Here is a 23,123-nt window from a genome sequence, read left to right on the forward strand (position 1 = left end):
TATCCTCATCGTACCCATGGTGACATGTGGGACACGACAATCTGAGAAGCGAAGGTGTCATGAGCCTTCATGAAAGGCACAAGTGGCGGCTTGGGCAGTTGCGTGTTCCAGCCCATTGAGGACAGTGACCCCTGTACTTGCTCACAATCAAAGTCCAGAATGCCATCCAGGCAAATCCGGCTGAGATCAGGGCTATTGTTTGTGTGACTCTGAACAAGTTATGTAACCCCTCTGAGTCTGTTTTCTCCTGCAGGACAGGAGAAATAATCCTTTGTACGCGTATAGGTGATAACATGTAAACTGCTTAGCCCAGCAGTTGGCATATAGGAAGGGCTCAACAAATGTTGGCTGCTAGTATTATTTTATTTTTCTCCTATCTTGTTGAAAGCTTTCAAACCTAGGACAACAGAAAACTCTTACTTTGAAAGAGCTAGTGACTGGGCATTCACTTTAAGATATCTTTCTTTTCTACTGGAGAGTCAAAAAGACACCCCCAACTGGCAGGTTAGAACAAGTCTGTGGGAAACATTTCCCTTGTATCTTTGTCATTCACATTTAACATTCCCCAAATAATATGAAAACCAACCTGACATTGTCCATTCATTCCTCCCACCCCCAAACACATACTATTGGCTATGGATGTCCCACATCCTTGGGCTACCCTTCCCCTGCTCCCTGGGTTCTGTCAGACCTCTGAGCTTACACTGAATGAAAAAGTTGTCTACCATTTCCCACTCCCAGCAGGAGTGTTAAAAGGGAAGCCATTTATTCTAAAACCGGAACTTGGAAACTGGAAATGTTGGATTGAGTACTCAAGCTTACTTAAGACCTTCATATTCAGCCAGTTTTCTGAATCATATCTGTTGTGAGATTTGTCAAGACCTGACATTATATAGGAATTAGTGGCCACTAATGCATTTAGCTTAAACTTTCATATAGCATATGGACTCCTTTAGTGGACCACAGAGTGAGTCTGCCTCACTTTACTACAGGTTTTTCCTAGTTCCAGTTAGACACGGAGGTTTTACTAGGAAGACTAGTTAGAGAGAATGTTGTAACATAACTAGGTAGAGTAGTAGGTGTGGGGATATGAAACAGTCCCAATAGTCCCTATTGCTGTGTGTCCTTATAGACAGATCGGCTTGCTTTAGTGAATAACATTTATAAATAGGTATAATCTACAGGGATACAGTGGAAGCCTTCTTTGACAACATCAGAAAAGAGACCTCTGAAAAAAGTGTAGGGTAAGCCTGAGAGCTCCTGGGGTAGATTGCAAGCTCTCTAATTCCATTCCTAAACTCTGCCTGGCACTGTAGGTAGACACTTTCTCCTTTTAGTAGAAACCTCAGCTTGCTTTTCATGACAACATCCATTCTAGATCATTTCTATTTAGCTTTGCAAAACAACTTGATTCACTTCATATTAGAGACGGAAGGCATCTGGGGAGGGACTTACCTCTCTCTTCGTGCTAATAAAAAAACCAAGGGAGCCTCCAGATGTCAAGAAACTTGCCCAACATCACCCAGTTAGTCAAGGGTAGACCAAAACTAGAATTTCAGGATTATCTAGTCCAACTCCGATCAAGGACATGAAGTCTTCTTAAGATGCTCAGTCAATCAGCTTTATGTAACATGCTCAGAAGCTGCCAGGAAATTTGGGATTTTTTTTCCTCAATCATCAGGTCAAAGATTGCTTTAATGGTTGCATAATTCTTTCTAAATCTATCTGGCTTGAGTATTAAAATAATATGGCCTTTGTGGAAGATCACAAAGCAAATTATATAGGTAGAGTGAAGCAAGGAGGTAAAGGGTGATCTAGAAGTAAGATGAGTGGGTAGGAGGTTGAGTCGGTTTGAACATTTGTGAAGAATACAATGTCAACAGCTGCTTGCCAAACTCTGACTCACCTTTTAGTCTTGGTTCAGCATCACTGCTTCCAAGGAGCCTTTTCTGATCCCTCACGTCTAGACTAAGTATCCCTGTCTTATACAAGTTCCCCTTAACAGTCTGTACCTCTCCTGATGTTAAGCTAATTACATGTTATTAAAAGTGCTTATTTATTTATGTCTCCTTCTTGGTACTGAAAGTTCCTCCAGGGTGGGAACTGTGGCATGTTTACCATGACCCCATAGGGCCCCATAGTGACCCAACTTCTCCCAGCTCCTAGCACAGAACTGGGCTCCAGTAGGTGCTTGAACACGAATCAGTTGCATGATTGGATAAGGTATGGCCCTGGATTTTTGGCACTTGGAATAGAATGTCTTTAGCAGACTCATCCAGGGCCTACAGTGGGACATAACTGAGAGGCACCTCAGGTATAGGTTACTGGCCTCATTGAAGCCAGAGCTGGACTGCTCTAAAAAGCAAACGTCCAGTATATACATCTATACACACACTCAGGTGGGTGTGCGTGCACATGCACACATGCAGTGGGGAAGATAGGGGAATGGGGGAAAGTAGCATGTTAAGGAGAGCAGTGACCACAGTGTAAGACCTTAGGACACTAGCTTTCTGGGGATTAAACCAGCCAGTTAAGGGACTTGTGCCACAAGGATCAGGGCTCTGGTTGGGGCTCAGAGTCAGTTGTTTTGAACCAAAGGTCAAAAGCACTTGTTTGACGGCTGGTAGAAGGGGGATACAGTTTTCAAAAAACTTCTACCTTTAATTTTCTTTGCTTTCCAGAGAAACATTTTCCCCAAGAATGCTGTTTACCCATTTGAGGGTGAAAGTGGCTGCCCTAAAGTTGCCAGGTTTTATGATGCCAACTCCAGTCTCCAAACTCCAAAGCAGTGGAGGGACTTCCAGCTACAGAATGAAGAGGTCAGCAAATCCTTTCCTCCAAAAGCAAGGGTCAGATCAGACAAAACTATCAGAAACTATGGTTAAGGTCTCTGGAAATTAACCAAGGGTATACAACAAATGGAGAATCATTTATTCATGAAAAACTTTTAGCTCTTTAGAGGAGGTCATCAGGAATCTGCGATCTCCTTGCCTGAGGCAAGTGTCAACTAGCTGCCTGCCTAACTGTGACCCATTCTTCAGTCTTTGTTCAGACATCACTGCTTCCAAGGAGCCTTTTCTGATCCCCCAAGTCTAGTCCAAGTATTCCTGTCTTATATGAGTTCCCCTTAACAGTCTGTACCAAGAAAAAATCCCATCCTCTTTGGAGCTCAACAGACAAGAGTGGCAGAACTGGCTGGAAAATTAGCATCTCTGTTGCCAGAAGGGACAGCCTTGATTTCAGGCAGAAGACAGAAACACACCACAGCATCGTCAGTAAAAGCAGCAAACTTGGTAGGACATAAACAGGGAAAACTCATAGCTCTTCTAGCCTTAGGTTACGGCCCCGGTTGGGGCAAGCAGCAGACCAGCCAGAAATTTAGCGGGGAGGTCTCGGAAATAAGAGAGCCATTGAAAGGCTGGAATAAGCTCTCCATACATAGGCAGCTGATTGGAGCACTATTCACACACGTGGGGAGAATTGTGGGCGCTAAGTGAAAGCCAAAGCCCAGGCTAATTTGAGAACTGACTGAACTCTGAATGGCCTGCCAGGCTTTGACAACAAAAAATGTCTCCAGACATTTCCAGATAACCTTCAGCAGGAAGGGAGGAATACTGCCCGCAGTAGAGGACCACTGCTCTTGTTATTAAAAAAATAATAATAATAACAACATTTTTTAAGTCTTTAAAAATTAAGAGTGGAATCAAAATGGTATACTAAAAGCTTTTTTAGCATAAAGGATGGCCATAAATGAGGAAAAAGGGAAAATGATGTAAGATATAAAGAAAACAAATATCAAAGTGACCGATACAAATCCAATGACATTAATAATTACATTACTGTAAATGAATTAAACTTTCCAAACAAAGGTAGGGGCACCTGGATGGCTCAGGGGTTAAGCATCTGACTTCAGCTCAGGTCATGATCTTTTTTTTTTTTTTAATATTTTTTTTTTTCCTAGGAGAGAGAGAGAGAGAGAGAGCGCGTGAGCAGAGGAGGGTCAGAGAGAGAGGGAGTCACAGACTGCAACAGGCGCAAGGCTCTGAGCTGGCAGTCAGCACAGAGCCCGACGCGGGGCTCGAACCCACGAACCGCGAGATCATGACCTAAGCGAAAGTCGGACGCTTAACCGACTAAGCCACCCAGGTGCCCCAGCTCAGGTCATGATCTTGTGGCTCATGAGTTCAACCCCACGACAGGCTCTCTGCTGTCAGTACGGAATCCACTTCTGATGCTCTGTGTCCCTCTCTCTCTACCCCTCCCCCACTTGCACAAGCAGTCTCTTAATCTCAAAAATAAACGTTAAAAAAATTAAATAAAAAAACCCTTTTCCAATCAAAGGTAGCAATTTTGGGACCGTATACAAAAACAAGACCCAAGTATACACAGTCCATAAGAGACATATTATTTATTTATTATTTTTATTATTTTAAGTAAGCTTTATGCCCAATGTGGGGTTCGAGCTCATGACCCTGAGATCAAGAACTGCATGCTCTACCAATTGAGCCAGCTAGGTGTCTCTATAAGATATATTTTAGACCCAAAGACTCAAACAGATTTGAAAGTAAAAAGATAAAAGAAGATATACCATGCAAATAGTAATTATAAGAGAGCTTGAGGGGCACCTGGGTGGCCCAGCCAATTAAGCATCAGACTTTGGCTCAGGTCATGATCTCACAGTTTGTGGGTTTGAGCACCGCTTCGGGCTTTGTGCTGACAGCTCTCTCAGAGCCTGGAGACTGCTTCAGATTCTGTATCTCTCTCTCTCTCTCTGACCCTCCCCTGCTCACTGTCTCTCTCTCTCTCAGAAATAAATTAAAAAACATTTTAAAAAAGTAAGAGAGCTTGAATATTAATCAACTTTAAGAACAGAAATATTACTAGAGACAAATAGAGACATTTTATAATATTGTTAGCTCTAGAAGGTAAAAAAAAAACATATGTGAATGTAACAACTGAACCCCAAAATAACAGGAAGCAAAATGAGCAGAACTGAAAGGAAAAGTAGACAACTCAAGAATTATAGCTGGAGATTTAAATGTTCCTCTCTTGAGTACTGATAAAACAGAGAGAAAATTAGTAAGATAAGGAGGCTTGAACATTATCAACCGACTTGACCTAACTGATAACTATAGAACACTCTACTCAACAAACAGAATATGCCTTCTTATCAAGCATACATGAAACATTTTCTGGAATAAATGATATGCTGGCCATGAAACAAATTTCAGTAAAATTTAAAAGAATGAAATCATACATAGGTTGTTCAATAACCAGAGGAATTAAATTGAATTCAACAACAAGAAAACATTTTAAAGCCCTCCAAATATTTGGAAATTAAACCAGACACATCTAGAGGTGCCAGGGTGTCTCAGTTGGGTAAGTGTCCAACTCTTGATTTTGGCTCAGGTCACGATCTCAGTTTGTGAGATCAAGCCCCACATTGGGCTCCACCCTGAGCATGGAACCTGCTTGGGATTCTCCCTCCCTTTCTCTGCCCCTCCCCTGCTCTCTCTCTCAAAATATAAATAAACTTAAAAAAAAATAAACTAGACACAACTAAATAATCTTTAGGTCAAAGGAAGAAATCATAAGGGAAATTAGAAAACATCCTTGAGTTAAATAAAAATGAAAACATTAATTATAGGATGCAGCTAAAGCTGTGCTTTAGAGGGAGTTTCATAGCTTTTCAAGTGCTCAGTATCATGAATCATCAGGGAAATGCAAATTCAAACCATAAAGGATATCACTGCATACATATTTGTATGGCTATAATCCAAAAGACTGACAGTGCTGAGAGTTGGTGAGGGTATGGAGAAAACATAACTTTCATACTTTGCTGGTGGGAATGTATAATGATATAATCTCTTTGGAAAACAGTTTGGTGGTTTCTTAAAAAGTTAAACATACTATATGATCCAGCAGTTCCATTCCCAGATTTACTCCAGAGAAATGAAAACATGCATTCACATAAAAGCTATCTGAATTTTATAGTACTAATATTTACATTAGTTCCAAACTGGGGGCAATCCAAATGTCCATCATATGAATATAATTCAGCAAAAAAAGGAATGAACGATTGAGATATGCAGCAACATGGATAAGCCTCAAAACATTATTCTACATTAAAAAAAAGCAAGACACAAAAGACTGCTATTTGTATGATTCTATTTATATAGAATTTCTAGGAAAAGTAAATCTACAGAGACAGAAAGCAGATCAGTGGAAGTGGGAATTGACTTTAAATAGGCATAAAAGAACATCTTTTTTCTTAATATATTTTTTAAATATTTTTATTTATTTCTAGGAGAGAGAGAGAGAGAGACAGTGTGAGCAGGGGAGGGTCAGAGAGAGAGGGAGTCACAGACTCTGAAACAGGCTCCAGGCTCCGAGCTGGCAGTCAGCACAGAGCCCGACGCGGGGCTCGAACCCACGAACCACGAGATCATGACCTAAGCGAAAGTCGGACACTTAACCAACTAAGCCACCCAGGCGCCCCAAGAACACCTTATATCAAGAAAAAATTTTTATTGCTGGATTATGTGATGGTTGCACAAACTATAAATTTAGTAAAAAAATTATTGAACTGTGTACTTACATAATATTCAATTAAGGAATTCTGTAAATTATACCTCAACAAAACTATTTTATTTTATGTTTTAAAGTTTATGTATTTATTTTGAGGGGCACCTGGGTGTCTCAGTCGATTGAGTGACCGACTTCAACTCAGGTCATGATCATGGTCTGTGGGTTTGAGCCCAGTGTCAGGCTCTGTGCTGACAGCTCAGAGACTGGAGCCTGCTTTGGATTCTGTGTGTCTCTCTCTGCTCCTCCCCCATTCGTGCTCTGTCTCTCTCTGTGTCTCAAAAATAAATAAAAGTTAAAAATATTTTTAAAAATAAAGTTTATGTATTTATTTTGAGAGAGAGAGAGAGAGCGTGCGCGAGCACAAGCAGGGGAGGGGCAGAGAGAGAGAAGAGAATCCTAAGCAGGCTCCATGCAGTCAGCGCAGAGCCCAATGTGGGGCTCAAACCCACCAGCCGAACTCACAAACCGTGAGATTGTGACCTGAACTGGAATCAAGAGCCAAATGTTTAATTGACTGAGCCACCTGGGTGTCCCTCAGCAAAACAATTTATTTTTTTTCTTAATGTTTATTTACTTACTTTTGAAAGAGAGAGAGAGAGCACACAAGGGAGGAACATAGAAAGAGGGGGAGACACAGAATCCGAAGCAGGCTCCAGGCTCTGAGCTGTCAGTGCAGAGCCAAATGCGGGGTTCAAACTTACAAACTGTAAGATCATGACCTAAGCTGAGGTTAGACTTAACTGACTGAGCAACCCAGGAGCCTCAACAAAACTATTTTAAAGCAAAGGTAAGGATCTCTACCCTGCAAAGAAAGCAACTCCAAAACCAAAGCTGATTGATTCTAAGAAATGTCTCCAAATTCTTCTCAATTCTCTGCTGTTAAGAGAGGCCTGGGTACCTTTGAAAAGGAGAATTCCTAGATCTTCGTAGAAAAATTCTAGTCATTTGACCCATAGATTCAGAAGTGTAATTATTAAACCCATTAAATACCGAAGACTATATAGAAAGAATATGTTGCTGAAGATCCCCCAAAAGAATGGACTTATCCTGTGTGGCAGAGACTGACAGCTGTCCCACAAGACACATTTTCCCCTTTGTCCATAATAACTGAGTATTTAGCTGAATGCATGGCTACTGAGAATGAGAGCCACAGTTTCAGCCTACCTTGCAGGAAGTTTTGACAATATGACTAAGTTCTGGCCAACGTACATGAGTACAAACAAGGTGTACAAAACATCCGTGTTATGCCTGTAAAGGATAGAGGCTTGTCCTTCTTTTCCCCTTGCCAACTGGCTAGAGCCATCTAGGACTGTAGGACAGCAGAGCAGAAAGACTAAAAAAGTCTGAGTTCCTGACAAGTCAATAGAAAGGAAATATCATACCATGCCAGGTTTTTCCATGAGGAAGAAAGAAATATCTGTCCTGTGTAATCCACTGTTAATTTTGATGTCTGTGACATGCAGCTGAAATTATACCCTACAAATAAGAATACGATCCGTTGTATACAATCCAGAGGCTATAGAGTGGGCAGTTATTTCCAAATACATTCGTTAATCATTGAGAAGTAAAGAAGAATGGGGGCACCTGGGTGGCTTAGTCGGTTAAGCGTCCGACTTTGCCTTAGGGCATGATCTCGCGGTTCGTAGGTTCGAGCCCCGCATCGGGCTCTGTGCTGACAGCCAGCTCAGAGCCTGGAGCCTGTTTCAGTCTGTGACTCCCTCTCTCTCTGACCCTCCCCTGCTCACGCTGTCTCTCTCTCTCTCCTAGAAATAAATAAAAACATTTTTTAAAAAAACATTAAAAAATTTAAAAAATAAAAAAAAGTAAAGAAGAATGGGAGGGAGGGAGGGAGGGATGGAGGGAGGGAAGGGGAAGAGAGAAAAAGAGAGAGAATCACAGAGAGATCTCTATCCAGCCTTGATATCTGGAGCATTCTCTTGCTGAGCAACAAGGAGACCAGTATATACCTAGGATGGATGGTTGAGACTGGCAAACTTCTCTTTCTTCATGAGAAGGAGAACAGAAGACAATGTGAGAAATCCCAGCAACTACTGAAGCCATTCTGCTCTTTCTGGCTCCTGGTCCCAGGTCTGAGAACAGAGCTCATGAAAAGCCCCCATAAAGAGGCACCTTAGGTCCTTCTCTTCTGTCTTTTGGAAACTTATCCCCCTCTTTGTTTTCCCAAGTGCTTACTCCTGCAGCTACCTGTGAATTGTTTCCTTCTTTTTCTAGTTTTCAGTAAGCCTCTGCTGGATAATGCAGGGAGACAGAGGTCCAGAGTCCAAGAAATTGGATTCAGAACGGACAAAGGAAATTTAGGAAAGATCAGAAAAAGAACCATCTTTTCCCATAAATTGCTATGGCTCCCCATTGCACAGAAGACAGTTCTCTAGCTAGTCTAGCTAGTTCTCTAGCTTGGCTGTCACTCCCCAGCTCCATTATCTGACTCCATCTCTCCTTTTCAAAGTTTTTCATATACATTACTTCATGGATGCTTTACCACAGCTCCTTGGAGGAAGCATTATTATTATTATACCTACCATACTGGAAAAGACATTGAATCACTGAGGGGTTAGTTACCTAAGGTCATACAGAGTAGAGTCAGATTTTTTTTACAGGCATCTGGATTCCAACTCCCACACTCCACTGCACTGGAGTGTGCAGGAGCTATGAGCAAAGACCTTGAATGTGGACAAGCAAAACCCATTCAAAAATGTTCAAGTGATCTGGGGCAAGAGCAAATTTCTTTAAACAGGACATGGGGTATGTAAAAGAGTTTTGGAAAATTATGAAGTGCTGTACAAAGGTAACTTATTATTGAATAGTTTGTACTTATAAGAAGCATATTTATAGGCCCATGGCTACATACCATAGAGTATGACTAAGTAGAATTAGCTGTCTTAGATCCAGATCATCGTTCTTTTCTGTCAAAGTAGATAATTAAGAGCAAATTTTATAATTTATTAATGTCTCTCTCTTATTTAGTAGGCTGGTGTCATCTTCTCATGGGACCCGTACTTTGAATAAGAGGACAACTAGAGTAAGAGAAATACATCTATATCATTCCTCTGTCCCACATACTCCTTCGCCCACTGGGTAGCTTCAGTGTCGCTCTCTTGTCTTAGTGACATCCAGGACGACTGACTCCAGCCTCTCTGATGTGTGGCCTCTCAGCTGCTGGATCTTCTTCTTCTGACACGCAGCCACCACCCTCAAGCCTCACAGGTCCTGTTGCCTGGCCAGCAGATTCCCAAAGCCCGAGCCACACATCACAATTAAGTCATGGTTGTTTTGTAGGTGGTTAACCCATCACCTGTCTCTTGGTGTGGGCGCAGAAGGTGGTGGAGCCAAATGTGGGGAGGGTACTCCTCATTCTTCACTAGAAGGAGAAATCCAGACCTCTCCCTTCCTGGCAAACTTAGAAGAGTTGGCATCCCCCTCCTTATTTCGAAACCCTCTTGAAATTACACATGACAGTGGATTACACAACACTTCTAAGTGGAGTCTCAATTCTGCCCTTGAAATTGCTTACTGGCAGTTCATTTTCGTGTCCTGGTTGAAACTTGCCCCTGACTATTAAAAGGCACACACACAATTTAAAAAGTCCTTATCACCCCTGTTCCTCTGCCAGAAAGTCCCAAAGCAACGTTCTGTTTGTTGTTCCAAGTTTAGCATTAAAATTCTCTGTGTCCATTTGTTCTCATCCAGATGCAATATTTATACTTTTGTTGTTCAAGAATGTCTCAAATGGTCTGGCCAGGCAATAGTTCAGGGACCAGCCAGCCCCATAATATTCTGGATTGTGCTCTCTCCTCCCACATCCCCTGGTTTTTGGGTTGAGGTTCAATGAAGATCAGAGAGCTTGCTGAGCCTCAGGCACTTCCTATAGAAGAGGAGGCTATGGAGGACAGAGGTTCCTCTGCCTTCACAGGGAAAAACCCAAGCAAGGCTGGTTAGGAGAGGTTTCAGAAGGTTCATGGAAAAAGAAGCAAGCCACATGAGAGCTGCAGGCTAGAAAAACCTGCTGCAAATTGTGTACAGAGATGTTCCCTTGGATGAAATGGGCAATGACACATTCAAAGAATAGGATTTTAGAACTCAAATGACCTGCTCTGCCAGTTGCTTATAGAATATGTAATTATTCTCTTCGGGCCTCTAGTTTCCTCTCATTAAAACTGGAACCCATGAATGTTCTTGTGCAGGTTAAAGTGTTTAGAACAGTGCCTAGCATATAGTAAGCTCTGTGTAAGCATGCGCCATTGCAGTATGTGGGGAACCGTGGGTGCCTGGATCCAGACCGCCACTCACTAGCTATGTAATCTTGTGCAAAGTACTTAACTTTTCTGAAGCTTCCTCCTCTATACAATAGAGGTAACCTCACAGGGCTTGTTATAGAGATTGAATGAAAATTAAAACACTAGGCACTTAAAACACTCAGTGCTTGGGACTGAGTCATGTCCAAGAAAGGCTTATTATTCCTATTTCTATTATTTTAGTGGTACATGTCTCTCATCATCTCTAGTCTTCCTCCTATTGGATCCCTCCAGACAGGTTCATTCCAACTAATTCCCCAATGGCAGCAAAAGTGATTTTCTTTAAAAATAAGTAGCCTCAAAACAAATCTGTAAGGACACAAAGCACACCAGTTGTTGTCTGGAACCAGGTCAGGAAGGAGGGTGGGTTAACCACAAAGAGGCACCAGGGAGATTTTTGGGATGAGAGAAACGTCCTATAACGTGACTGGTGGTGGTTGTACAGGTATATTCCTAAGTCAAAACCCATCAAACTTTATAGGTAAAGGGATGCATTTTGTTTAATATAAATTTTGTTTCAAAAGCATTGGTTTTTAAAAAATGGTAAGCAGCCTCCCTGGTCATCTATTACATTACTATATTTTCTCTTCTTTTTTTTTTTTTAATGTTTATTTGTTTTTGAGAGAGAGTGTGTGTGTGTGTGATAATAGGGAAGAAGCAGAGAGGGAGACAGAGGATCTGAAGCAGGCTCCACAATGACAGCAGAGAGCCCAATGTGAGGCTCAAACTCACAAGCCCTGAGATCATCCCCTGAGCTGAAGTTGGACGCTCAATAGACTGAGCCACCCAGGTGACTCTCTCCTTTTTTTAAAAATTTATTTTATTTATTTACTTTGAGAGAGAGAGAATGAGCTGGGGATGGGCAGAGAGAGAGAGAGAAAATCCCAAGCAGGCTCCACACTGCCAACGTGGAGCCCAATGCAGGACTTGAACTCATGAACTTCGAGATCATGACCTGAGCTGAAATCCAGAGTTGGATGCTTAACTAACTGAGTCACCAGGTGCCCCACTACATTTTCTTTTCTTAATGGCATTTATTACCATATAAAATGATCTCATTCATTTTTAAAATTATATTTTTATTTGTCTATTGCCTAATTCTTCCACCCTATCAGAATATAAACTTCTTGGAGGCAAGGACTTGGTCTTGTCCACCACTCTAACTCCAGCATCTAGAACTACACCTGGAATATAGTAGGAGCACAATGAATTCTTTCTGACAGAGTAACTGATTAAAATCCTTCACTAATTCTGCCTCCAAATTATATACTGCTTTTATCCATTCTCATCATCTTCTCATCATCCACTTTAACCTACGGTACCATTATTTCTTGCTTGGATTATGCAATGGTACCATTTCTTCCACCATTGCCCCCTCATTTAAGTCTCCACAGAGCCCCTTTTCAAAATTTAAATTGGATCACATTACTTCCCTGCTTAAAATCAAATCAAAACATGGGGCACCTGGGGCACCTGGGTGGCTTAGTCGGTTAAGCATCAGACTTTCGCTTAAGTCATGATCTCGCGGTTTGTGGGTTCGAGCCCCGCGTCGGGCTCTGTGCTGACTGCCAGCTCGGAGCCTGGAGCCTGTTTCAGTCTGTGACTCCCTCTCTCTCTGACCCTCCCCTGCTCACGCTGTCTCTCTCTCTCTCTCTCTCTCCTAGAAATAAATAAAACATTAAAAAATTAAAAAAAAAAAAACATGGGGCATCTGGTGGCTCGGCTGGTTAAGCATCCAACTCTTGATTTTGGCTCAGGTCATGATCTCCCTGTTCGTGGGTTCAAGCCCTGCATCAGGCTCTGCACCCACAGCATGGAACCTGCTTGGGATTCTCTGTCTTCCCTCTCTCTCTCTGTCCCTCTCCTGCTTGTGCTTTCTCTCTCTCAAAAGCAAATAAATAAACATTAAAAAAAAGAAAAAATCAAAACAAAAACATGTGGAGATAATTTGATGAAGAGACTGAATAAGTGAATAAGAAAAGTAAAGCCAATTTAAAACTTCAGGAAGGGGCACCTGGAAAAGGGGTCTTTGCAGAGATAATTAAGTTTTCATTTTGTTATTTTCAAGTTCAGTCAGACGTTGAAGAAACACAAATTAAAGACATTTTAATTTTAAAAATTCACATTTGACCTTTATTACATGACCATACCTCAATATCAAAGAAATCTTTTCAATAGAACTGCACAATGCTTAGAAGTTCAAGGTTGTTGGTTTTTTAAAAACTTTAGTTTCGTGGCTTATTTGACAATGTAACTAATGTCAAAATGTATTCTCGAAAACTATAACTCTACTTTGGGAATCCAAATACCTGAATTTTGTCTTGGCCACCGTGCTGGGAGGCCTTGGGCAGATCACTTACTCTTCTGAGTGTTCAATACTGCTATGGGGCTGTCTGTGGTTCCCAAGTGCCCAAAGACATTGGAATCATCACCTGTTACAAACACAGATTTCTGGGCCCCAGCCCAAGCTACTGAATCAGACTTTCTAACATTGAGTCCAGGATTCTGTATTTTTAATTAACCAGGTGATTACAATGCACAGTTTGGGAGCTACTGAATTGGATGATCTCTCAGTTTCTTCATAGTTCTAAAAATTTGATTTTCTGGGGGCTCCTGGGTGGTTCAGTGAGTTGAGCATCCAACTCTTGATTTTGGCTCAGATCATGATCCCAGGGTAGTGGCATCGAGCCCTGCATTGGGCTCTGTGCTGAGCATGGAGCCTGCTTGGGATTTTCTTTCTCTCCCTCTGCCCTTCCCCTGTTCATGCTCACCCACTCTGTCTAAAAAAATAAAAATAACTTTCTGATTTCTGTTTCTTCTATCACTGGTTGTCCTATCTCTGCTACTAGATATTGTGCTAAAACACAAAGCCAAAATAAACAATAAAAAAAACCAAGACCATGATTTAATCATCCCTACATCCTTCCAGCACCTACATAGTGCCTGGTATCTTATAGGCATCCAGTAAATATTTGAAAAATTAACCAATGATGATTAAATAAATGAATGTTATTTTATGTGAGTCACAATCACCGATGAACAGAGAAATTTATAGAGAGAGAAAATATAAACTTTTACCTGATATAATCTTGCACTCCCTGTCTGTCCTACTACATACTTCAAATAATGGGTTGTGGGAATGGGGTTAATGCATATCAAGAGATTCAATAGGAAAGTGGTTGAGATGCTTCCGTGGGCTAGATTATCCTGCAATATTTCGCAGTGGTGGTGATAACTGAGAGAGTCTCATGATTCAGCAGGAGCTCATTTTCCTCCCCTTGACATTTCCAGGTCTAGAAAAAAGCCATATCCTTAATGGGTAGCAGATGTTCTTGGAGCCATGCTTCAGGTCTTTGCACCTGCAGCTTTCTGTGAGGCCCTAGTGAGTGGGAAGAGGCACTTGTCTTCTGCTAGAAGTTATTCAGAAATTCTCCGGCAGTGGGTGTCAGCCAAGCAAAGTGAATCCCTGATTGCCTGATAACCACCTCTTGTGACCCTTCAGTTCTTTTTCCCATCCCCCTGCCTCCACATTCCATTAACCACCCCTGGACTTCCCCAGCTCAGACACTGTCTGCTGGCCTGGGAAGGTACCGGCTCAGGAAGAAATCTGTCACAGGCGTGGGCAACTTAGCCAATGGGATGTAGAGGAGTTTGGCATCCAGGCCAGGGTTGTAGCGGATACGGGGGCTCCGTGAAACAACGGCATGCTCCATGCTGTTGGTGACATCTCTGATCCTTGGCTCTGCCAATTGCATCATGTTTTTTAACTTCTCAGTATCTGAGGGTACAAGAGAGGGGAAAAATCAAGGGCTCTGTTACTCTTCACAAAAGATGGTTTCTTCTGAATTCTATCCAAACTCCCTTTCCATCAGATCCCTGAGCCAAATTTTAGGCAGATCTACCACACCCTCCAGGTTGTTCCTTACATGAACACCCTGTAAATAATCCTATTTCTCTTCCTGAATTCAACAACTGTGTGTTGAATTCCTACTAGCAATCAGAAGAACTGCGCTCAGTTCTGCCACTTATTGGTTGTGTGACTTTGAGCTTAAACTTCCACCATCAATAAAATGGGAATAATAATACCTGCTCTAGAGAATAACAAAGATGAATAATAGCAGGGTAGACAGTGAGGGAGGACAGAAAACAAGTATATATAAGTGCATGAGAAAAACTGGAAGAAAATAAGTAAAAATACTCTCTGGCTTGTGGGATTCCTAGTTACTGGAGGCTCTTTTGTTTGTTTATTTGCTTTTTGTTCTCCTACGCAGGTTTTAGAGTTCCCAAAATTTCTACAAAGTCATGCAAGAAAAAAAAAATGTTATTAAAAAATAGTAACACTGGGGTGCCTGGCTGGCTCAGTTGCTGGAGCATGAGACTTTTGATCTTGGGGTTGTAAATTCAAGCTCCACATTGGGTGTGGAGATTACTTGCCTTGGTCATTAGCCCATTGTGGTGCTCAAATGATTTAAGGCACAGATGGGTACATTGTAAGTCTAACAAATGTAAAGGGCTGTTCTGTTAGCATTGTGCACACGGGTATGAAGATGGGTGCAAGGCATCTGAGTTGTCCAAGTCTGCCAAAGCTCACAGCACAAATAGGAGAAAAGCCACATGATACACTTACCGGCCCTGATGTATGCCTTTGCCCCAGGATTCTGGGACGGGGGCAGGTCACCGGGATTCATACTTCAGTGAGAGCCCCAAGAACTCCAGACAGAAATGGTGCCTGAGAGTCAGGCGTCCCAGTGAGGGATTAAGACTTGAAAACAAGAGGAGGAATAGCTGGTCCAAATTTGGGGATGGTCTAGGAAGACAGGGAATTCATCTCCTCTATGCAAGACCCTGGTGAGCAGTTGATGAGGACAGGCTAGTGTAGTTTAAGTACCCTTCACCCCCAACTCCAATGAACCCCCTTTTTGTTTCTTAGAGAGAAAACTACTGCAGTGAAGCAGCTGTGCTCTTCATAACTTCTCTGTACTCATATCAGTGCGTTTTCACCTGTTCACCTACATAATAATACTAGGTTACTATTATTAATATTAATATTAATATTAACCTAATATTAGGTTGGGAGGCAGGTGCTAGGAGTGGGGAGCATCCCTGGGAAGCATCTCCCCAACACCTTTCTCCCTGCAAAGGAGCAGTAGGCTCTGAGCAGATGCACCCTTGGCTTCTATTCTCAAGTCCCAGCCTGCCACTAGTTGTGTGACTTTGAGTCCTTAACCCCTCTGAGCCTCCATCCCATTATCTGTGAAATGAAAACAAGTCAGTGATCCCCAAGATCTCATTGTTCCTCTCAGAGTCTTGTCTCCCTCCCAGAAAACTCACATATGCGGAAGTAGTCCTCCCCATAGCTGTCCCGGGTCTCCTGAGGCAGCCGCTCCCACAACTTTTGCATGCGAGATGCCATGTCCTCCTTGCCCAGGATGGATGTTCGATAGTTCCCTGGTTCAATGATGCTGACTTTCACCCCAAAGTAGTGGAGCTCACGCCTGGGAAAGAAGAGGTGGACTCAGTCTGGGACACTGCGATAACAAAGGGTCATCGGGCACAGTCACTCTGACTGCTCTACAAGGGCTGATCCCCCAAGAAACATGGAGATACTCTCCCCCACCCCTCTGCCAGGCCAGGCATTGTCTTCATACAAATAAGGCCCTCAGCCTTCGTCCAAGCAGTTTGCAGTAGGCAAACCCAGCAGGAGGTCAACAGGGAATGTAGACCAAAGCCCTGCCTCCTACCAGGTTCTTCCACTCAGCCTCATACCCAATACCCAACATGGCAAAGGGAGCGAGGGGGTGTGGGTAAGGCCTAAATCCTCTTCTGAGAGTCTCCCATGGGCATATCTGCCTCCGGGCCTTTCTGTCTGCTTGAAAGACTCTCCTTTCTACTCCCATAGGCCCAAACATAGTTTTACTTACTTTGAGACAGCTCACGGGGATGCAGGAAGACAGCCTCCTATCACCACCCTCCTCTTCTCCTCATCCCTTCTCCTGGTCTTTGGGGAAGGCCTCTTGAGGGACTAGCCCTCCTCCTGCTACTATGTTAGCTCCTTCCCTCCAGAACTCCCTTGCCCACATGCTATCCTCTGTAGCTCTCTCTGCCTGAGGTGAAATCCCCAGGACTCCCACCCAGAGTTGTTTGGCACAAGGGCCCAGTCACCTGATGCTGTCAGAAAAGGCCTCGACGCCAAACTTGGAGACACAGTAACCACCACCAATGACAGCCACACGACCACCAGAGCTGGACATGTTGACGATCCTGCCCCGGGCTTTTTTGACCATGGGCAGCATGTGGAGGGTTACTTCGATCAGTCCCACCAGGTTCACATTGATCACCTTCACAAAGTCCTCCTTCGTCAGCCATTCATTGGGCCCACTGGGCAGGCCTATACCTGCATTGTTCACCAAGGCCCAGAGGCCTAGGGGCGTGATAGAGGGAGAGAGAACCACACAGAAATCATTAGCGTCTCTGGAAAATCATCAGTGTCCACTACCCACCAGCCCAGGACTTCTGAGAATGGTTGAGCAGGTGCACAAGGCACAAGATGGCCAGGCTGGTGGGTTGGGGGAGTTATGATAGCACAAAGGAAGATATGCCTTTTACTAATTAGTTTTCCCCAAAGGGGCACTTTTTCTGATTCACACAGTCTGTCACTGTGCTAGCTGGGGCCCTATACCAGCTACAATCCAGGCTTTAGCTAATAGCACCTAAGCTATTAGCCCTGGGAAGAGAGATGTAATTTTCATACCAATGAATTAATGGTTGAAGTCCTGCCCCTATCACGCTTCCCCCTCTCTGTTCACCTAAGTGTAAGAAACCAACTCCATTTCACACATTATCAAAATGAGTTCATCCATTCACACATTCATCCATTTATCTACTCATATATCTATTCTCTCTCAGTTACAGAGGAAGGTGCTAGAGACATAAAATGAACAAAAAACATCTTGTCCCTCAAGGAGCTCGCAAACCAGAGAGGAAATAAATAATATTCATAAATATGTAACACATTTCAATTTAAAAATTGTGAAAAAAATGTAATATGGGCTCTCTTCCAAATATTTAATTTGAGTTGAGTTAGTACAAATGGAAAGAAATAAGGCTAAGTATTGTCATTCAACTCTGCAGGAACCCACACTTGAAGATCCTTAAGTTCCAGTCCTTTTTCTACCTCCAGCCTTAGACAAGTCACTTCCTCTCTCTGGACCTCAGGTCCTTCATCAACTGAGCCAGGACAGTTGCTTCCAGCCTGGGGTTTGCAATCCTGAGACCCTTCCAGGCTGAACCCACGAACTGCTCAGGAGATGCAGGGGAGGATCAACTTTCATTTGTTTCACATGTAGAGCTTCCAAGTGAAATTCCACTTGGAGGAGGATGTTTGATTCTAAAAACACATTGGAAAGGTCTCTAAATGATTCCTAAGGACACCTTCCAGCTCTTTCATTCAAAGATTCCACAAACTCCACTGCTCAGGTGTCTTGCCTTCCCCTCCCCTCACCCCCCAGCCCACCTTGACTCCTGCAGCCCCAAGATACTCCTCCCAGCACAACTGCACTCGCTTCCAATGGCTGGTCAGGATGTAAACACCACTCTTGGTCCACCCTCCTCTCATGCCTGGGGTCCCCGCATAAGCCATACCCCCACGGTATCTTCTTGCCTTCCTTCAATTAACAAGACCCCAGGAGACCAGCTGGCCAGCAGGACTCAAACCTCCCCAGCTGGAGGAGCTCTCTTGTCTTACAGAGGAAGAAATGAGGCTCTTGAGACCCAAAGACTATAAACCCAAGTGCTGTCCAAAGAAAAGGCACACACACTCTCCACTACCTGTGATCATTCTGGTAGATAGCTCTGCCTACTGGCAAACCAGGACAACCTTCATTTTCCCCCCCACAACTAGAGAACCATTAGAGCAGTGTGAATAGCTTTAGGGCTGCACCAACCTGTCACGTACAGGGACTTTCAGGGGCCACAAGAAAGCATGTCAGAATCCCTGCTCCCCACCCCCCACTTTCCCAGTGCTTCTTAGACCAAGAATGTTGTCCAATGGGGTAGGCAGAAAATGGTTCCCCAAAGATGTCCCCATACAAATCCCTAGAACCTATTAATATGGGGGATTACATGGGAAGAAGGAATGAAGATAGCAGATAAAATTAAAATTGCTCATCAACTGATCTTAAAACTGGTGATTATCCTGGATTAGCCTAGTAAACCCAATATAGTCATGGGGATTTTTTAAGTGGAAGAAAGAGGCAAAAGACAACCAGAGGGATAGGTGTGTGAAAAGGACTTGGTCCCATGTTGCTGGTCTTGAAGATAGAGGAAGAGGGTCATGAGATAAGAAATGCTGGCAACCTCTAGAAGCTGGGAGAGGCAATGAAATGGATCCTCTCCTAGAGCCTCTGAAGGAACACAGCTCTGGTGACACCTTGATTTTAGCTCAGTGAGACCCATTCTGGACTTCTGACCTCCAGAACTATAAGGTAATAAATTTATATAGTTGTTTTAAACCACTACATTTTTGTGTTAATTTGTTACAACAGCAACAGGAAACTAATATGCCCAGTGATTCATTAACACAGTGACTCACAGCTGAATGAGGGCAAGGCAGAAAAGAGAAAAGTGTCTTTTACTGAGAAAAAAGACTGACTCTCACTGAATTATTCATTGATTAGTTCATCCATCAAAAATTTATTGAGCACCTTACTAGATGCCACACACTATTCTGTACTAAGGATATATATAGTTAACAAAAGAGGCAAAAAGCCCTGCCCCCAGCCTCATCCCAGGAACCTTTATTCTAGCAGGGAAACAGACAATAAATAAGAAAGAGAAGTAAAATATATGGTATATTAGATAATGGTAAATGCTAAGACGAAAAATAAAGCAGGGAGTTACTGTTTGGCGGTCCCGGGGCTCTCTAGTCCTCAGACTAGTTCCCTTAGGAGCCAGGACTTTCCCCAGGCTGCTGTTCCACAACAGAGCCACCCTGTTTCTCCTGCACCCATGCCTTGCACGCAGCAAGCTTCCTGGGCAGGTCTGCATGTAGTCCTGGTCCAGCCCAGCCAGCCCACAGCCTCCTTTCCCAATAGGAGTGGTCACTCTGATGCCATCGCTTACCTTGAGGTCAACCCAATATCCACCATGATATGAGGAAGAGGACAGATCTCTCTCTCCCCTGCCTTTTAGCTTGACACAGTCAAGGAGAGCAAACGTCCCCACTCAGGGAGTCCAGCCTCCTGTTCCCTGTCCCCTCTCCCCAGCCCAATCCCAGTAAGAAATGTGCTCACATTTCTATTGGAGCTGATGGTTAGGACTACCTAAGTCCCAGAGAGACAACTCCATCTTTAAGAGGTGTGGACATACAGAACACATCTTCCCTCTCCCACATCCTCTGGCAACCTCTCCCCAACCCTCTGAGTCTCTGGCAGAGAAAACTTCCTTGGGAAATCACCCCTTTCATGTGAAGAGACCAAACTATGCAACAGTTTCCAATCCCACTGAGCCAGAATCCCAGCCCCTTTCTCTACCTCACCTCTCCCACCACATCTGAACAACACTGTCCCTGATCACTGTCAGATGCCTGGAGGAGAAAGACAGAAGAATAAATTGAGAAGGCCAAAGAATGCAATTTGCCCCACCTTGCTCACCCACTTGGTCCCTCACCCACTGGGCCGCTGCCTTTATACTCTCGGTCTTGGTGACATCCAATAGGGTGGTCTGCAGCCGGTAAGAGGTATCCTGCTGAAGCTTCTGGGCCCCTTGCTCAGTGAAGCAAGCAGCCAGCACCCGCATGCCCCGATCAACCAGCTGCCTGGCCAGCAGGTTTCCGAAGCCCGAGTCACAGCCTGTGATGAAGACATACTTGTCTGAGAGGTTGCGGACCAGATTGCAGTTCTTGAACCATCGATACATAAAGGAGAGATCTGTGATAGCTGCCATAGGGCAAGGGAAGCTGATGGCCAAGAAGTATTGGGCTCAGGAGACAGCGGGAGAGGCTGGTCCTCTGAGCCCCAGCCGCAGTCTGCTGAAAGCCACTGGGAAGAGCTCTCCTCCCTTCCACCACTGGCAATAGACACAGGGCTCCTGGATGAGCCACTTTATAATTTCTATAGGTGGATGCATCACCATACCAATTAGCCTAGATGCAAGAAATTCAAGTCCAACTTGAAGCTTCGTGACCTCAGACAGTCCTGGTGGCTGCCTCTAGCTCTCCCCCAGCCCTGATGGATGAAGCTGCCAAGGATGGGAAAGACCCCGCTGGTGATGATGATGCTGAGAGGTGGCTCACCCGGGTGGTCTGAGCAGGCCAGGTGAGAAAGGAGGGCTCAGCCCAGAAAGTGTAGCAAGATTCTTGCACAGAGAGTCATGACACCGAGACTTTTCTTTCCAGGAAGCAAGTTTATTCCTGCCAGCACAAGGTCATGAGGGATGTTGTCATGTTGCACATGCTCAGTCCTTCCATCTTGCCCCAGTGTATACCTTCTGGGCCTGCACTCGGAGGGCTGTGTGACAATTTTCAGGTGCAAGGAAAAAACAAATAAGAAGACAAGGGTTAATGTCCCCTGCTAACAGTTTGCATACTTTGTCCTTGAGATAATGGCTATTCCCTTGAAACTCCCCTACAACCTGAAACCTTGCGTCCAAAATAACAAATGTTTTCCTACATACCAGGATAGGGCCCGCTCTCTGTCACTTTGTAGCCTTTTTACAATAACCACTCAATTCTGCTTCTGTACTGCCCGCTTGCCTGCTTGCTCATTTTAAAAAGCCCTAAGTCCTTGGACTCGGGGCCGCACATTTAAAGTTCTGTGTTAACTCTGTGCGGTCCCGGCTGGTAATAAAGACTCCCTCAATTTGGCTTCAGTGATCTTGGTTCATCTCTGTGGCTCTCAGCATAACATTCTGGAGGCCCCAGCAAGATTTTGGAGACCCCAGACATCCAAATTCCTGTCTCTTTTTGGGGTGAAACAAGAGACGCCTGCACCCTCCCTGGCTCCTGAAGACGTCCTGGGACCCGGAGAAACATTCTTGTCTTTCCTGCTGCCCCCGAAAAACGGCCCCAGTTAATCTGCGGGAGTCGCCTGGTTAGTCAGTTTATCGTTTGAATTCTGAATGCGCATGCGCTTCTGTCAGGGGGACTAAGTGGAAGGCTGGACGGGGCACTACTTCCTGCCCCAGGACAACACCAAGACATCAGATGGCCCTTCAGTAAACCTGTAAACCTGTTTTGTGGCCACTTCTGTACTTGTTTTGTCCTGTTGTCGTTGTCATTATTTTTTGTTTCCTCTGTAGGAATTCTGATATGGAGCCCTATCAGCCCACCCATAGCGGTGGAAGGGAGACCTAATCACTCCCCAGAGACCTCAGTGGTCTCATCTGTAGGAATTCTGTGGGAGGGAATGTAATAACCTCTGGTGTGTATGTGAGTGTGAATGTGTGACTTAGTTTGGCTTGCCTGCTGGGTTTGATTCTTTGGCTCCACGGGTGGTCACCCTTAAGGTCCCCCAAATCCTATGGAGACTGAGTGGGCCCGCCTGCAATTCCGTGGTGAACAGCATACAGTCTCTGGCAGCATCGGAATAGTTTCTGATCGTAAGTCACAAAGCTGAGACTGCTACGCCTAAGGGTCACCTAAGTTCCTTCGGGGCACGGCCAGACCGGCATTTGACTGGTCTCCTCATTAGAAGGGGTACCCCTACCCCTTTGTCTTTGTGACACCGCTTCACAGGAACATTATGGGGTTGGGACTGTGCAAAGAAGGGGTTTGGGAGAGACTACGGAAGATTTCCAAGCAGCTGCTGAAACTCCATTTGTCTGGGGGGAGATTCCCAGTCTTCTTTGGCCTAATGTGGACTCCACATTTCCACTTTGTTGGAGAAAACATGGCTTCTGTTCCTCCGTCTGAGCTAAGAATTTTCCTTCTCTGCCTCCTGCTGTCACCTTGCCTCTTCTGCCTTCCCCTTCCCCTCCTGTTTCTGCACTCGCTTGGGTGTGGTCTGCATAACTGGTTCCTATACCACCCTCAGTCCCTCGGGCACATTGGATCCTCCTCCCACCCTCGAGGTCAAGGAGCAAAGTGCATCCCCATGGACATCTAGGTCTTTTCCAAGTAGAATGCATGATTACTGAACATAGCTTTGGGTTTTTGACTTCCTATTGCAGAGAAACTAAGGCTACTTGGACCCATTGGAAAACATGCTTTGTGCTTAACTGGTTCAT

At 44.1% G+C, this 23,123-nt stretch overlaps 1 protein-coding gene across 1 annotated transcript; it reads right to left on the reverse strand.

The window, feature by feature from the left end:
* Positions 1-14,461: 14,461 nt before the first annotated feature.
* SDR9C7 (short chain dehydrogenase/reductase family 9C member 7) lies at positions 14,462-20,858 on the reverse strand. Its single transcript, XM_077757436.1, has 4 exons — positions 20,543-20,858; positions 17,064-17,322; positions 16,233-16,396; positions 14,462-14,679 (listed from the first exon to the last, which is right to left on the reverse strand). The coding sequence occupies exons 1-4, from the start codon at positions 20,841-20,843 to the stop codon at positions 14,462-14,464; spliced, it is 942 nt and encodes a 313-aa protein (XP_077613562.1). The 5' UTR covers positions 20,844-20,858.
* Positions 20,859-23,123: the final 2,265 nt, after the last annotated feature.

This window comes from Crocuta crocuta, unplaced genomic scaffold (assembly GCF_008692635.1).
Source record: "Crocuta crocuta isolate KB4526 unplaced genomic scaffold, BGI_CrCroc_1.0 scaffold549, whole genome shotgun sequence".
Lineage (NCBI taxonomy): Eukaryota > Metazoa > Chordata > Mammalia > Carnivora > Hyaenidae > Crocuta > Crocuta crocuta.